A 17,185-nucleotide genomic window follows, 5' to 3' on the forward strand; every position below is an offset into this window, starting at 1 on the left:
TTTTAACGATATCGAGACGATTCGAAGTTTGCAAGCTCCGTCATGGTGATATGGTAACCCTTGCCTACCGTTAGTATATAGGGCCGAACGCGTTATCGCAGAGACATGTAATAATCTCGAGTGCCTGCGGCAGTTTGAAGAACAATGGAGCGATTGTTTGCCTCTTCGCGTTATGATTAATTTATCGACGCAGGGAAAGGAGTCGATAATAATCTACTATTGATGGATTTTCTCGTCTATTTTTGGATCGTTGTTGTACTGCCCATGACGCGAGATTGTGTTTGGTAATTTTAGCCTCTCTTCGTGCCGAAAAGAAATCTCGCGGTGAGCAGATTTTACGAGCTCGGAAAGTGAACGTGCAAAGTGCGATTACCTTCGGGCTCTCTGTGTATGAAAAATGTAAGAATTAATGAATGAATGAATAAATAAAGGGAAATTCGGCGAACCGAATAAGCGCACGCTGAGGAGTATTTTATACATTTTTCGTTTACGACCTCGCGGACGCCAAGTACTCTGTACCTACACAGATTTTTACAACCCGAGGACAAGATCGGTATATCGTTACCGCATCGATAACCGCCAATAACCGGGAGTAACCACCGGTGAAACGATATTTCCCATATTTCCTCTCTGCCTTTCAACAGCGGGTCTTCCTTCTTTATTGCTCAAATAAATCACGAACTTGCCAGACTTAAATTTCAGTCTCTGCCGAATTTATTATACAGCTGTAAAAAAGGAGAAGGCAATCAATCGCTCCGATCGACTACCGTAATCGGTTAGTTTGACCCACCTCAACGTATCCTGCATGCGGATCTTATTATAAATTATTATCATTCACCAGCTATCCAATACGCGATAAATGATGCTGGTTGGCGAAACCAAAGATGTCAAACTACGGTATTAAAATTATAAATTGTTAATATAATGGCCAGGTTCGTCATTGTTCGAAGTGAAGAGCCGATTTCAGTGTATCCAGCGGTGCTGGGCACAGCTCGGACACAGGAAATCCTCATTGCCGTCGTAGACGACGAGCATGTCTGCGGGTTCATGCGAAATTATTGCGACTATAGATATATATCGCATAAATACGTCCTACCCGTAACCTTTCGCAATCCGCATGACGGTATTACGTATAGGTATAGGTATAAGGTACGTTTAGATATCGGGCGTACAGTCTGGTCAAGAAGTATCGAATCGATGCAGCAGAAAAGTGACCGGAACACGATTAGGGAGGAAATGATGCGAATTGCAATTCGAAACGGGAATTCGTCACGTTATTGTGAAAATCAATATTTTCTTAATTTCGCAATATTTTTTAAGGAACGAAGATTTCGAAGTATGAGTGTATTTCGTTTTATTACGATTTACTGAATTTCAGACAATTCTTTCGAACAATTTCTTGTTTCTTTTATTAATTATTGTTTTTATCGCAAGCTCTTTTCGCCACAATGTGCCTTACGCGATTTTCCACCTCGTATATGAAGCGCCGTTCTGCACTTACGTCGACTATATATGTATCGTACGTATAGTTAACAACCTATACATTTCTACACCAGAGCAAAAATAATTCGTTCCGCTCGCGAGATGTTTTATTATTATTGCAGTGTATATTTATAATGGGCAGCGTCGTTCGATTTGTATACTTTGTTATGTGTATAATATCAGGTGGTGGTAATTGACAAATTATACAGATATTTCTGTTACCCGTGATCGTGGTTTCTTTTTTTTTTCTTTTTTTTTTTTTTTTTTTTGTTCTTTCCTTTAAATTTCTTTCAAAACAACTGGATTTATTTGAATCACCGATTTTTCGTTTTTATACACGTAGAAACAGTTTCGGTAACATTTTATTCGATCTTCTAGCATGTAATTAGAGTAATTGAAAAATCTTCAAAAGATCTTCGAATGGTACGCTTCTTTTTTCGCTTCTCATACCGAATACTCACGCTTGAAAATGTTACCCTTATACTTTGCCGAATGTTTTTCGTTAATAAACGGAATAGTATTATGTACAGAATTTACGATAAACTTATCCTTAAATAGCTCTCGTCAAACCTTTTTCGGAGGTCGTTGGTACAAGATGAAAAAATACCGATGCATTGTCAGGAACCCGAGATAATATTCCAATTTGGCTTCACGATAATTATATATATGTATATGTATGTATATACGTATATACGTACTGCAGAAGAGAGTCCGTTTAACCTAACCTAACCCATAATACGTTCCTCCTACCTATCAAAATCGTTGTAATAACTAGATGTTTTTCAAGTGACGTCAGTGGCACTTGTCTCCGTGTTTCGGTCCGCACAATCTGTACAGTGTGTAGATATAACGTACCTCTGCATATATATACATATATTACAAGCATGCCGTGTAGTATATGTATATCCCACAATCCCACACAAGCTTCAACGCGTATACACTTATCTCAAGTACTATCGGGTCGCTGCCGAATAACAAAACATCAATTACTTGATTGTTCTTTGGTATTTGTTCTTCTTTTCTTTTTTCTCATTTTCTTTTTCGTTTCTGTTTCTCTTTCCTTTTTTCATCTCGTTTTCTTTTATCACACGTTCGTAACGAAGCTCTGCATTCCTATCTACGTCAACGTTTTACACTACGATAAGAAATAACGGGCAATCGGTGAAATTTTAGGCCTCTTCAATCCGAACACGACTTAAAATTAATACACAGAGCTGCCTCGAATTTATCGATTCACCGTAACAACTGTAACGTTACAGTTAAGAAATTATGAATGTGCTTTTTTTCTCGTTTATTTATTTATCTATTATTTTTTTCCCCCTCGATAATAATGCCAATTATAATTTAATGTCGCTTAAATTTCATATATATATTTTTTTTTCTTCTGCCACGAATCGCAAGGTGTTGCTCACCAGGCTTTCCTTGCAACAACGCATAACATGTGTACGCATAATACATGTACTTGGACGCACAGAAGCGTGAGTAGAGCGTGGATCCAGCGATTACCGGTAGAGCAGGCCCGCCCTGCAGGCAACTCGACATTGACGTGTATCGTCCGAGAAAGATCGAGGACCGGTTGATCAGCTGGTACGCGTTCACTCACACGCACACACACACGTAAAAGTCCCTAATCGACCAAGGCGGCGGCGGCGGCGGCGGCGACAGCGACGGCGTCACAACAAACGTCCAACCTATCGCAACAATGTTCCCGCGGTATTGCACGTATTACACGTACATACGTTGCGTTAAAACGCGTAACGCGCCCGTGTAACGTTATTATACCCTACACACATGCGCAATAAATCCAACCACCTCCCCCTCCCCTGCCGCACGAAAATCGCTAGCGCAAATTCATCCTGCCTTCGTGTCACGCGAATACATACACAGGCAGTCTGTGTTTACCTAGTAAGATGTATACCTATGTACAAGGTGTACCGGCTCGTTATCAGTGCCCCTCAAATGTAACACAGCTGCGTTCCTTACCTTGTACGTATGTATATATGCAGTACACGCGTACAGGCGTGTAGTATACTGTGTATACGTATGTATGTAGAAAAACTCCGCAAGCTGGGCGGCGGCGGCGGCGGCGGCCGGGGGGTGAGGGGAGGGGGGGGGGGGGGTGGCAGAGAGGCGGCCGGGAAGGGGGCGGCCGTCTGGCGCGGGGACGGATCCGGCGGCAGTCGAGAGTCAGCAGCCGCGGGAGAGTGTGCGTTTCTCCTACGATCGCGAATTCCGGCTACTCACAGGTGGCCCCGCGACCTCCGGTACAATTATAATACGTACCGTACATCGGTGGGCGTCTCTCTCTCTCTCTCTCTCTTTCTCTCTTTTTCTCTCTCTCTCTCTCTCTCTCTCTCTATATATATCTTTCTCCCTCCCCTTTTCTCGCGCGCTCTCTTTCTCTCTATCTCCATCTCTGTTTCCATCCCGATCTCCAGTTCCAGCTCCGGCTCTCTTCCGATCCTTTTGCCCATCTCCGATCACAGTGGATCGTCGTCATCCTTCTCATCCCCCTTCTAACTCCTCGTCGTTCTCATTTCTCTTTAGAGAGCGGCGACGCCGAGGCGCTTAATACCCGAGATAATCGCGAGTGTGTTTGTGACGATTAGAAGACGTGCATGCATCGAGTCTCTGGATATAATTAATATATCGGGGATCGTGCGGCAGAACGCCGGCTGCATATGCGGACACGATAACCTCTGTACATATATAGTGAATTTTTTACAGGTGTGTACGTGTGTGTATACATACCTACACGCGATACACACCGTGTCGTGTGTGCAAGTTGAATTCATCGTTTGGTAAAGCTTCTTCTTCTCCTGCATAGCTTACGTGTTAAATACCGAATTGTGAATTGTCGGTGTTCGCGCGTTTCTCGGTGGGTGCAGCGCAGCGGCACGTTCGTCTGGCCGTTCGGCGACGATTACCACCTACGCATACACGACGTCTGGTGTTTTGTTATTTTACAACACGATATGCGTGCGTCGAGTACATACGTTGGTGCTTTACAAGCATACTCCCGTACCTCGGCTCTCCTAACGACGAGAAAATAAGAAAAGATTAACTAACGACGCGCTAGACTCGCTTCATTATCACCTTATCGTCATTCTTTCTATCTTTCTTTCTCTAAGAAACTATGGAAAACAGGGAGGTTTCACGGAGGAGGGGGACGGGGAGGGAGGGGGGAGGGGAAAATATCTTACTTTTTAATAATTAACACTCGTACCTGTGTTACATGTTACATATCACATATACACCCTGACGCGATCGATTACGGCGTAGAATATACTTGGTGCACACCGGCGGCGGGCGTTGGGTGTTGTGCCTCGTAATTTGACGGCAGTTTGAGAGATGACCTACCTATCAAGCGTCTGCTACGTACCTACTCAATTGTCAATGAAATCAATTGATAGAAATGCAACACACTTACGCTTAAATTATTTCCGTCCTCCTTCGCAGCTGCGATCGTCGCAACTGTTATATTTTCATTTGACACTTTGTACACCGACGATTCATGCTACGTTCTTCCCTTCTCTTCCATTCCCTTACCTTCCGCCTCCATCGACCAGCTTCTCCCTAGTTTGTGTAGTTTGAAATACTCGGCGGATTTCCCGCCTCGGGGCTTCATCTAGGACACGGTGTCAAGGTCGCGCTCACTCAACAAGTTCCAATTCCGATAAGGCTCTTGATATATATTATATATCACGCCTGTAATGGGTATTTACTTACTTACTTACTTACTTACTTACTTACTTACTTGTGTCAATTACGGAGAACGTGTTTTTCACTATTTCCTCGCAGTGTCGCGGTTGACGCTGGAAGAGAGCCGTATTAATACCGAACAACTTGATCCGCTTAATCGTCTGGAATTTACGCGCAAATATCCAAAAATTATAACGCAATAATAACTAATGCTTATTTGAAGAGCCGGGACGATCAGAAATCCGTCTTAACAGCGCGTATGACAAGATATATAATATGTGTAATACACGAATATTATACGTTACTCATAGGGGGGAAGGGGGGTGAAAATAAAACATCAAAATGAAAAACAATGTTACTGAAGCGAGTGTTTTTTTTTTTTTTATTTTTTTTGTCATTTCTTTTAAATTCTATCCTGTTCGCGAAACTTTGATAAATAATATTTATACAGTTTATATATTGCGAAAAATATTTATGTATTTACATAATATCTTGTGAGTCGCGAGTTGCCACCGAGCTCCGGTTAGTCGCACGTATGTCTTTCTTTCTATTACTATACGTATGTACAAACGCACGTATATATTTATGTGTTCGTTAAGTATACATTGTCATAATCGTCATCATCATCATCATCATCATCATCATCATCATCATCATCATGTATCGGCAGCTGCGTGCAATCAACTCTGGCTGTAACGGTGCACTGACTACCTACGTGGTGTAAAAATTAGCGATAAGCAAACCAGCAGTGCGCCGCCGTCTCGGGAGTGCATTGTCTCGAATTATAATACCTAAGACACTTACCGAAGAAGAAGAAGAAGAAAATAAACAAATTACTTGCGGAGTAAACAAAATACGTAAAGTTACCCGGGGATGAGGGTGGAAGAGAATAAAGTGAAGGGGTAGTTGTGATCGATTTAAATATAATAAAAGTTTTTTAATTCCGACAAGAGGATAAGAACAATAGAGAGAAAAAAGAAAGAAGAAAATAAAGAAACTTGTAGCAAAAATTGGCATTGAAGAGGTGGTGAGAAAATGTTGGTGGTTAATCTTCGTTCGATGATGAAGAACAGTGCGATGATCAGCGATGTTTCGTTATACCGTGACGAAGGTGGTGAACTCGTTGTAATTATCGGTGAGGTAGCAGCGGCGTTGCGGAAGGAAATTGCTTCCGCCTAGGTGCCTGTGCTCGAGTGGGTGTGTATGTGTATATATAAATAAATTCGTAATGTATGAGGCAAACGAGGATAACAACAACAAGATGTGGCCACAACAGCAGCATCAGCATCAACAGTTTATGGGGCCCGTTGCGCCCCCTCAGCGTCCGGCTCATCGTCAACAACTCGAGACCTCCTCGTCCTCCTCTTTGCACCATCACCACCACCATCACCACCACCACCATCATCACCACCAGCAACAGCAGCACCAGCAGCAGCAGCAGCAGGAGCTCGAAACCTCCCCCCCAGCCAACCACCGGCTCGATAATCACCTACCTCCCCAACAGATTACCCATCAACATCACGGGGTCATGGAACTACCCGCACCAAGGTCAGTCCACAAATATACCTATACTCGATCGATCGATCGATCGATCGCCTCGCAAAAACCTCGCGAACACTTGTTATAATAAAAAGGAATTAATTACGAACGTCTGAGGAAAATAACAAGTTGAGAAATTCGACGCGGAAGATTAAAATAATGTACATGTATGTACGTCAATTTACTCTTCATTATGCACGCAGCTTGACGAAAAGCTGAGTGGATATAATTTTGAACGATATTTTTTGCCAGATTTTAGCGTTCATTGATGAGGATTTTGACAAGTCTTGACGTATGTCTTATGTACCGTATACGTACGTGTGTACAGGTTCGACACCCTCGAGATATCGATTCGGCAATTCATTGGCTCTGTTCTTTGTGAAGGTCTCTGTTGTTCCGTGGTCGTCCATCCGGGACTCACATCTACTATACTATCTACGATACAGGTGGTCCAGAAAAAGGCGTACTGAAATTTAAAAGAAAAATTTCAGAGTTTTACAAACTGGTATAATCAATAGTTTTTCAACTCGAGGCTGAGGTAGAATACTTGGAAAAACGTCAGGTTCCTATAACGGCGATTTTTCATCGTCGTGTTATCCTCTCTTACGAATATTATCCGTCCATTATCCAATCTTGATAGAAAATTCTGAATGAAAATAATTAATCGTTAATGGTTGAATTCGACAGCGATGAATTCCAAGTCTTTGAACGCAGAGCAGCCTGTACCTATCCTAACCTAACATAAAATATCATAACCTAACCTACCCTAACCTAACCCAACATGAATGCAATGAGGGAATTGATGCGAACGGAAGTGCAATAAGAATCAAGGAATTGGCAATATGATACCGCGTTGTATACTAGATTTCAAATGCCTATCCTTTTGTCTATATGCAGGGTGGTTTCTTCCCCCGTTCCGTAAACACAATTCGTGTCGTTCTCTTACTGAGATAGCTGAGATCGCTGATGTAACGCAATCGCAAAAAGGAATTAAGAAGAAGAAGAAGAAAAAGTAGAAGACGAAGAATTCGAAACTTTATGTGAAGAATTCATACGTCCAGCGTCGTATGATCATTTGAAAATATTCAGTTAACTCGCTAGACAAGTTGGCGACTGAATATATATCCCAACTCGCCACCGCGAGACGAGCTCGTACGTACAAGTGCCGATAGTCCCGCCTCGGGGTACAAATTCGCGAATTCAATCGTTAGCCTTGCGCAACTTTGCATCGCTGCCAGTTTCAAGGCTCTCCTACTACTTGACTTACTACTTTGCGACATTCATCGTGACACTTATTATTATTGTTATTGTTATTATTATCTATCTCATGCCCCATCTTCCCGTTCGCAGCATCAGGTTATGGACGGGAAAGAGATGGTGGTCTTTCCTCATTACGTATATAGGTACGCGTATATACTTACTCTGCAACGTTACCACGATATCAATCATCTTCGATCCGTTCGCAGGAGGAGGAACAAAAGTTACCCCCCCCCCCCCCCCCCCCCTTCACACTCTTTTTCTCGATCTCTCTTTGATCTCTGCCGCTTAGTCGGATCGCGAGTAGGTATATACGGCTAATACGAGTGACCGTTGCGTAATCAACGGATATATACATATTTTCTCTTGGGCAGGTACCTGCAGCTACATTGTCGTGTTTCTACCTGACATATTGTGTGTAATAAGTACGCGGGCATTATGGACATACTCGTCGATCTTACTGTGTTAGCAGGCATGTACATGCATACGTACGTACCATTTACTTGCGTAACGCTCATGGCAGAGATAAAAATTAATTTACAATCCACCGCGACGACGATACGTATACATATATGTATTTCTTTTCTAATCGTAAATGGATCAACAACATGCGATAATAACCATGTATGTGAACGGAATTTAATTTTGGCAGTTTTAATTTATAAAAAACAAAAAAAGAAGTGGGGAAAACACAATCATTGAGACCACTCCACCCTCCTCATCATTTTCATTTTCACGTTGTTGCGCGGTTTTTCACATTATACGGGAAAGAAACATAGAGAATTAAAAACTTACACATTGCATCTCTATCTCTCTGTACTAGGCATAATAAAAGTGTATAGAGAGAGAGAGATGTAGAGAGATATATATCTTGCTCTCTGAAGCATGTAGGTACTTCCCTCAAGTTTTCGATATACCCGCAATGGCCGACCTCCGGGTAGTTTGATCGTACCGGGTTTACATGCAGGCAGGCAGGCAGCTTAAATTATAATACCGCGCGAATCCCATCCTCGCGGATTACTAAACACCGTCACGAAGGTTGGTGGGCGATGAGGGGATTGGGGGGGGGGGGGGGGGGGGGGGGATATCGCGCTTGCGTGATTCCGGTTTTATAAACGTCGCGTTCGTGACCGAACTGTACGTGATATACCGATCGTCGGGAATTTCGCGGCAGCCGCAGCCGCAGCCGCAGCCGCAGCAATGAACGACGGCGAATGTTTAGTTAGTGACGATCGTCCAGGAGTGCTTCGGGTTATATACGACGACGGACTGTAGGTTTCGCAAGTAAGTAGGTAACGCCAGGCGGAGGCTCTCCTCCTCGTTTCATGCATGCAACACGCAGCAGCAGCAGCGACCCTCGAGAGGTCGTCGCCGCGCCTAGGGTCAGGGTTACTTTCGATTTTACGTGCAAATCGTCGCCTCGCCTCGCCTCGCCTCGCCTCGTCGCTCCGATCTCGATCCATCGTTGGCGAAATTTTATGCATTAGATGCGCGCGTCTTTCGCGTTTCACCGCAAACAGGCCTACGATATACACACATATATATATATATATATATATATATATATATATATATATACATATATATTGTAAAGTCGCAGGGCACTTTTCGGGATTGGGAGAGAAAAATGTCCCTTTTTATTATACGTATGATGAATATATATGTATGTATGTATATGTATGTCGTTGGTAACTGGTACAAATGCATCTTCTTGTTGCAAAACTGTTGGACATATGTAGTCGTGGATTCTTGCGGTTTTATTTTTTTCATCTCTTATTTTCTAGACCTCGCGTCGAGACCTTGAAAAATCTTCGACGTTACTTTTCTCTATCTGTATGTGACGTAAGAGTTTAGTCAGCATTCGCATAAGTAGCGGATGATCCCCTTTCGACTTGGCGCACAAATTGTATCGTTATATTTTTTAAACGTATCGATTGGCTTGTAACGAGATGTAGTCTAATTGTCAAACCTGGTCATAGATTGTGGCTATCCATCGACAAAAAAAAAAAAAAATTAGAATCGACGTCGATTCGGTAGTTTTGAAGTTATTAGCGACACATTGTCACAGAGAGACTTTTAGTTTTATACAATATGAAGAGTTGAGGAGAAGATTACATTCTTCAATACCGATCTTATAATGCAATTTTTTTTCGTTTTTGTAGTCTAATTTTCTGGTTAATCAATTACTTTATCATAAGTAGTGATTAAATTTTCGATTTCATGGTTACTTGTGAAATTTTTTTTTTCTTCCTGTATATAATTCACCGACTTTCCTTCTCTGTGCTTCAAACTATCTAGCAGTGATATCAAAAGATTTGCATATTCGTATATAAATGCCAGATAGTTTAATAATTATCACAGAAATCTTGAAGTCTTCTGTACAGTGGGCGTAATAAATATCAAGAGAAATGAGAACCAACCAACCAACCAACCAACCGGTTATTTGTTTTTACTTTTCTTTATCCCTTTTCCTCGTTTCTCATGGTGAATGTGTAATCTGTCGTTTAATGGTTGTTTACCGTCCACTGTCGAACTCTGCAGTCAATATACTTATCTTGATAAACATTTTACTACATTCTTATCTCTTCTTCACGACTTGCCGAGGTGGCTGATTCGTTATCTGACTGACTCGCTAATTTATTTATTTATTTATTTATTTATTTTCCGTTCATGATTTTTTACTTTTTGTATTTATTAATGGGGATTTTTTTTTCTCAAGTTTACACTAGCAAATATCACCGCGCGTGACTTAATTCCTTGGCGATTGCCGAGCTATAAAATGATTGCAAACATATAATACGTGTATGGATATCAGAGAGAGAGAGAGAGAGAGAGAGAGAGAGAGAGAGAGAGAGAGAGAGAGAGAGAGAGGTGGTGAAATGAAAGGAAAAATGTATGATCCGAGAAGACGAAATAACGAAATTCCCATCAAACTCTGAATACTCATTGATGAAATAGTATAATAATAACAATAACAATATGATCGAGGGCTCATCGCGCAGTCAATAAATTGTTTTTCAGGTTACAACGTGGAGCATATTGTCCATGAGTGCCGTCGATGTAGGTATAAGAGGTTATATGTCCAGTTATATCTGACTGTTAAATATTGAAGTGAGAATATTGATGCGATAAAATCTAAATCCGTGTTCGGTAAATTCGGCATCGAATGAATGGTTAAAATATGAGAAAATAAAAAAACTGGTCATACGTTGGTATATTCGTTACTGACTAGTGTATGCGTTGCAGCGTGTCGTCGACTCCGGCAGTTGTTCAAACTTGGCGAGAAATCCATACGATTGAAGAAAAAGAAAGAAAAAAAGGTATAAGGATGTAAAAAAGAAAAAGAATCTCGGAGGCGAGAAATGGCAGCAGAGAATGTATATTATATAAAAAGGAAGAGGGAAAATTTTGCAATGTATATAACGTACAACCGAGTAAAGTCGGTTCTGACTCCCCTCGACTTTACGCGAGTCAGTCAGAAATAAGCTGGTTGGCTACGGCAGCCTTCAACCAATCGCAGCAGCGTCATCGAGCAGATACGACGCACGCTATTCGACAGGCGTAAGCTAGACGCTAGTGCTGCCAACCTTGTTTCTGACCCGCTAAAATCAAGGGGGTCGGAACCGACTTTAATTTATATAATTTATTCTTTAAATCATACAAATTGATTATTGCATCGCGTCGTTCATGGGAGTAAGAAAAGAACAACCGATTGTGAGGGAAAATAAGCGAGTCGGTCGATTATTCGAGTTTAAAAAATAATTGATTTCATCGAAAATCGGTTATTTTTCGCCATTCCTACACTATCGATAGACGATGCCTGTTTACTTGGGCACGCAATATTTAGGCCTCTGCCATGTTATGCTGCTGCGATCACGATTCTGTGTTTGCATCTGTGACTGTCTGCGTGTGTGCCTACGTAGGCATATAGATACAGCTGCGTCTCTCTGTCCGCACATTATTCCAATATCGAAGAGACTGCAACAGTATGTCGATGACTTGTTGTTGATTAATCGTCGTATCAGCAACAGCGACTGCCCAACGGATGGATGGATGGAGTCTGACATCCTGCAGGGTATGAGCCAAGGCGGTGGGACATCTTCTAAACTTGTGATGTGCGAAGATATGATGCAGCATCATTGTTGCAACGTGAATTGAGTTTCTCGCTGATGAAAAAATGCTCGCAAATATAATGTGATTTCTTGAATTTTGCTGATTCAAAGATGGGTTTATAGTTGAAAGTCAGTTTTTTTTTCAAACTATTTTTTCTCATCACTGACACCTTCTCAGATGTAGGTGTGACTGAATTGTGTCTCGCGTGCGGACATTTTTCAAATTTTCATTCCAAACATCATCGACCTGACTGTACGTCGAACGTTTTATAGCCTCATTCAATCACAGTACGTCTACGTATACCTACGTCAAGAACATCCTACCACCGAGACTCCCGATCGAATCTGTACGTATATACTTGGATGTATAATTATTACACGTACGTTTATTGTTACCAATTATCCGATCGTGAAATATCCGTGACTCGAAATATAATAATGATTCAGATTTTGTCCGTCATCTGCAGTTTCGCGACAAAATCAATAAGTATGCAATTTGCAAACTGACCAGCCGCAGCCATGGGCTGTTGTTTAATTCGCCTTCTTCCTTCTTCCTCGGCCATGGACGGAGTGAAATATGAATGGATGGGTCATGAGTAAGCATCTCACGCTCCCCCGGCAGGCATGCATGCATGCCCACGCGCAATACTCGTATATTTGTCAATTGTTAACGTACGGCCACTCCGCAGTTTAGTTGTTTTATTTTAGTTTTTAAATTTAACCACCGTCACGTATCGTTATACATACCTAACTATATGTATGTGTGTACTTACCTGTACCTCTGTCATAAGCGGCGTTCGCATAAGAGCTTTCGTCATCGGCACGGTTTAACCCTGCATCCACTTTTGGCTACACGAAATATAACTCATCTGCAAGCAATATTGACCCGAGAAATTTCCATTATTCTTCTTACTACATTCCGAACGGTTATTCGATTGAGAATTTTCTTTCGGATTTTTTAAGTTTAGTTTGAAAGCTGATGCGCATGTCTCGAGGTATATACATATAATAGATGAGCAGTTTTCAATCCAAGGTACGAAAGGTTGAGTAATTATTTTTTCTTTCTCTTCTTTTTTGTTCATGTAAAGAGACCTTCTTCAAATGTAGATGTACTCCCGGAAGCGGAACGAAAAATCTGACAAATTCGTCGTTTTTCACTTTTCAGATTGATGAATTGCATATATGTATAGATTGATCGCGAAATGTTTATGGATTTTTACATCTTGTACTCCGTGTCCTGGGAATTATATAATACACAAAACAGTTTACCGCGCCTTGTCTGTATCTTTATATTCCGCTATATCTGTCTCTATACCTCATCAATCATATTTTTTCGTAAGACTGTATTGCTACGTACCTTATACCTATAATACATATACGTATAGTACATGAAATTTTTCCCGTTTACCGAAGTCTGGCGAGTCGATTTCGGTCGAAGGTAAGAGGACTCAGGTAATTAGAACTGTTAATTGGGTTCTGAAATGAAAACCTCGTTAAAAGATTGCAGACGACGTGAAGGGGACGCGTTAAAGGAAGAAATTTCGAATATGCCTGCCTGTATAATGTTTTATAATACACCAGTCTTCCAGCAACTTTGCTTCATTATCGCACGTCGAGTTTCCAGTTTCCAGTTTCCAGTTTCCACTCTCGAGTTCTCAGTTACGAGTTTTCCCTTTCTTGCAGAAACTCTCACGATCTAAAAGAGCTTTGCACGTCTATTACTCGCTGCAGAGTTCGCCATCTCTAGCTTGAATTACATACATACACCCACCCTGTATACCCAACTAGTTTTACTTTTCTCGTCATCCTGTATTTTTTAAATTACATTTTCTTTCAGAGATATACCATGTGCGTATAATTAATAATTGATAATATTTAACGAATTGTGTCTGAATCATTGTTATTTTTCAATAAAAATTTCGCACATTCTGACCTTTTGTTGGCTGAACTTTTCAAATATCTTTCGTTATTGATTCAATGTTTTTTTTGTCTTTACAGTTGTTGGATTTGAGAAAAAAAAAACAGAAAACATACGTACTGATATGTACCTCAATGATTATTTTTCATACACATATACCTACATTCAATTCCGCGAAAACGAATAATCTTTGGTGAGAGTAATTATGTGTGAAGTATAACGAACCAGCACCACCTGATACGTACCGATATACCATATATATCATACTGAAATACATAGGTACTGCAATTATGAAGTGGACAAAACAATGTTGCGAATAATCGTTTTTCGTTTCATCGAGAGATAAAAGAACGCGTTTAATAATTTCTACACTATTATTATAATATTCTCGTTGATGAATGCTGAAATTTGTAACGTGTAGGCATTTTTCGCATTCACATATGTATATTGTTACACACACGTAAGGTATGTAATGATACTAAACTTGCTGCATGTAGGAGGCTTCAAACGAAAACAAAAAATGATTGAGGAAAAGTTGTTTATTTAATTTCTTTCTTATATGAATTTGAAACAATATCCTCTGTAATAATGTGTACAATATATACGCCCACGACGAAATTCGGAATATATTCGGGATGCGATGCTCTCACCTGGGATTTCACCCACCCGGATTTCTCGAGAGCAGATTTGGAAATACTTGCGAGGTCTCTGCTACGACAGTGATGCTCAACGAGGACGAATTATTCCCAGGCAGTGTAGATCCCGCCAAGAGATTCGCATCGATATTCATTATATATACATATACCTACGTAACGCAACCTAGCTGGCGAGAAAGAAACGTAACGATCGAATTGCATTTTTCTTCACAAATCGAACAATCTAACAGATTATCCAGACCACCCGCCGACTTGCTGTCTATTATGTTGGTATACCTGCATTTTACCATCAAATAATAACATCATATTCACTTTGCATCCATACATCATACAAGTTTCTTGATCTCTTTTGCATCATCCGTTACATTAATAGTTAGGTACTTGGGCTATTATATTATTATTATTATTATTATTATTATTATTATTATCTATATTATAATGTAATAAGCTCAGAAATTCCCGTATGTGGATGTAGACAGCTTGTCCGTATAACGTTTATGTAAAAGAGATACACTCGAGTCATGCATATATAATTATATAAAAAAAAGAAAAAAAAAACCCCAAAAAAAAAAGAAAAGAAAGGCAATCGAACAACTAGCGTCTAGACTTGAAAGAATGTCCTGTTCGAGGTATACGTTAGTTCTCATATACCGAGTGTCCAATTTGAATCAATTTCCTCCCTGCGAGACTTGTGCGAAATTGCTCGGTTTGACGAAACATACACCTACTTGGTTTTTTAAACGAATATTTGGCGAATGCGATACATGTAATTCTTGTAGATAACGGTTCGTTCGTTCGTCGTCGGTGACAATCGTTAATATAAAATATAAAAGCGTAAAATCTCCTCTGAAATCAAAGAATATCTTTATAAAAATGTTTCTTGATTTCAATGCCAAGAGAGCTTGTTTCGTAATCTACTGATTGATACAACACATCCAGTATGGCATGTATGGCTTGTCGGCACGTTGCAATATTTCTCTCGACAAAATGCAGGCATACAGCAAGCACTCGGTCTTCCAACGTCGTTCAAAATGGCAACCGAGAAACGCTATCGCTCTGCGCAGCTTCAATTCTCGTTGCTTGATTATTCTATGTTCCCGTCTCATCTCTCCTCGTCTCGTCTCGTCTCGTCTCGTCTCGTCGTCTCGTCGAGACCTTGGGACAAATCCCAGTTCGAGTCTGGCGTAAATATTTGCCCGGTAGCGTCACTCAATATTTTCGGAGTCGTGCACGTTATACGCGAATCGACCGACGATGCACTTCTCGGGTTTGGGAATATTGCAATTTTTAACCTATAACTACATCCCTGGATGATAATAATCGTGATGTTTTTTATCGTGCGATTCCTTTTTTCCGAATCGAAACAGACAATATTTCGTAAACACGCTTAACTACCGTTTCATCTATACTCATATTATGGTATCTCTGTATCTAATGACGTGAAATGAAAAATAACTGCATGCCGATGACAAAATTTTGTATCGTCGACGGCGAGACGAAAATCTTACATGAATAATCAATTTCGGCTACATGTAATCGTGAATAACGATGGGGAAAAATTTTGATATCGTAATTTGTATCAATTAATTATTGCATATATTTCGTTGTATAATATTAATATTATACCGCGTAACACAAAAAGAAAAGCTTCGGAGTTGCATACTAGGTATATCAAAATGCGGTTTAATCCGGGATCAAAGTCTCTCAATATAGTACACAAACATACTTGTGTATTTGTATATATATAATTCATATGTATGTACAACTGAATTCGTGGTATTTCTTGTCTCGCTTCTCTTTGGGGAATAAAAAACACCTTCCGTCACTATTCCATGTCTCTGTAATACTCGTTTTATAGCGAAAATTTGGAGATGTTTCAAATTTTTACGTCATTTGCACGTTTAAAAGGAAAATTGAAAAATCATAAGTTCACTCGTACTATTTTGGCGATTTTCTATGACTCTAATTCGCTTAATCCCGCGCAACATCGGAACGAAAAAAAGGGCGCGGTCTATTAATGGGTGCGAATTCCAATTCATTAGTTTTCTCGACGCTAAGTTCCTTGCGACAAACTTTGATATATATATATATATATATATACATACATATATAACCGATAGTTATAGTTATGATATTATTACCTAACGACATCGCTATCCAATCAACCTAATATAAAGGCAGAGAATCTATTACTTGCGTTTGTACATTAAACCCACCAATTCGTATTTATAGATCATCATATTGTCGTAGTTTTTTGCGAATCCGAGAACCCTGATATATCGCGATCACTCGAATCATTAATCAACCGAACGATTTCATCTTGATTGCATTCTCGATTCCGATGAAAAATTAGGTATTATGTAATAACTTATTTGACAAGAAGTATATTTAGATGTAATATATATGAGTTTTCACCTTCTGTATCACTTTTGCATCATAGTTTGCACAGGCGTTGGCCAAAAAGTTTGGGAAAACAAACAAAAAAAAATAAATGAAAATACACCGACGGTGCTCATGTT

The 17,185-nt window shown here is 40.3% G+C and overlaps 1 protein-coding gene across 1 annotated transcript in view; it reads left to right on the forward strand.

Moving 5' to 3' along the window:
- The first annotated feature begins 6,228 nt into the window (after positions 1–6,228).
- The window catches only part of LOC124406122 (circadian locomoter output cycles protein kaput-like), a 52,841-nt gene continuing 41,884 nt past the window's right edge, over positions 6,229–17,185 (forward strand). Inside the window, exon 1 of the mRNA XM_046881508.1 lies at positions 6,229–6,732. Within this exon, the coding sequence (XP_046737464.1) occupies positions 6,413–6,732 (320 nt within the window). The 5' untranslated portion in view covers positions 6,229–6,412. The remainder of the gene's footprint in view (positions 6,733–17,185) is intronic.

Source organism: Diprion similis, chromosome 4, assembly GCF_021155765.1.
Source record: "Diprion similis isolate iyDipSimi1 chromosome 4, iyDipSimi1.1, whole genome shotgun sequence".
NCBI classification, from domain to species: Eukaryota; Metazoa; Arthropoda; class Insecta; order Hymenoptera; family Diprionidae; genus Diprion; species Diprion similis.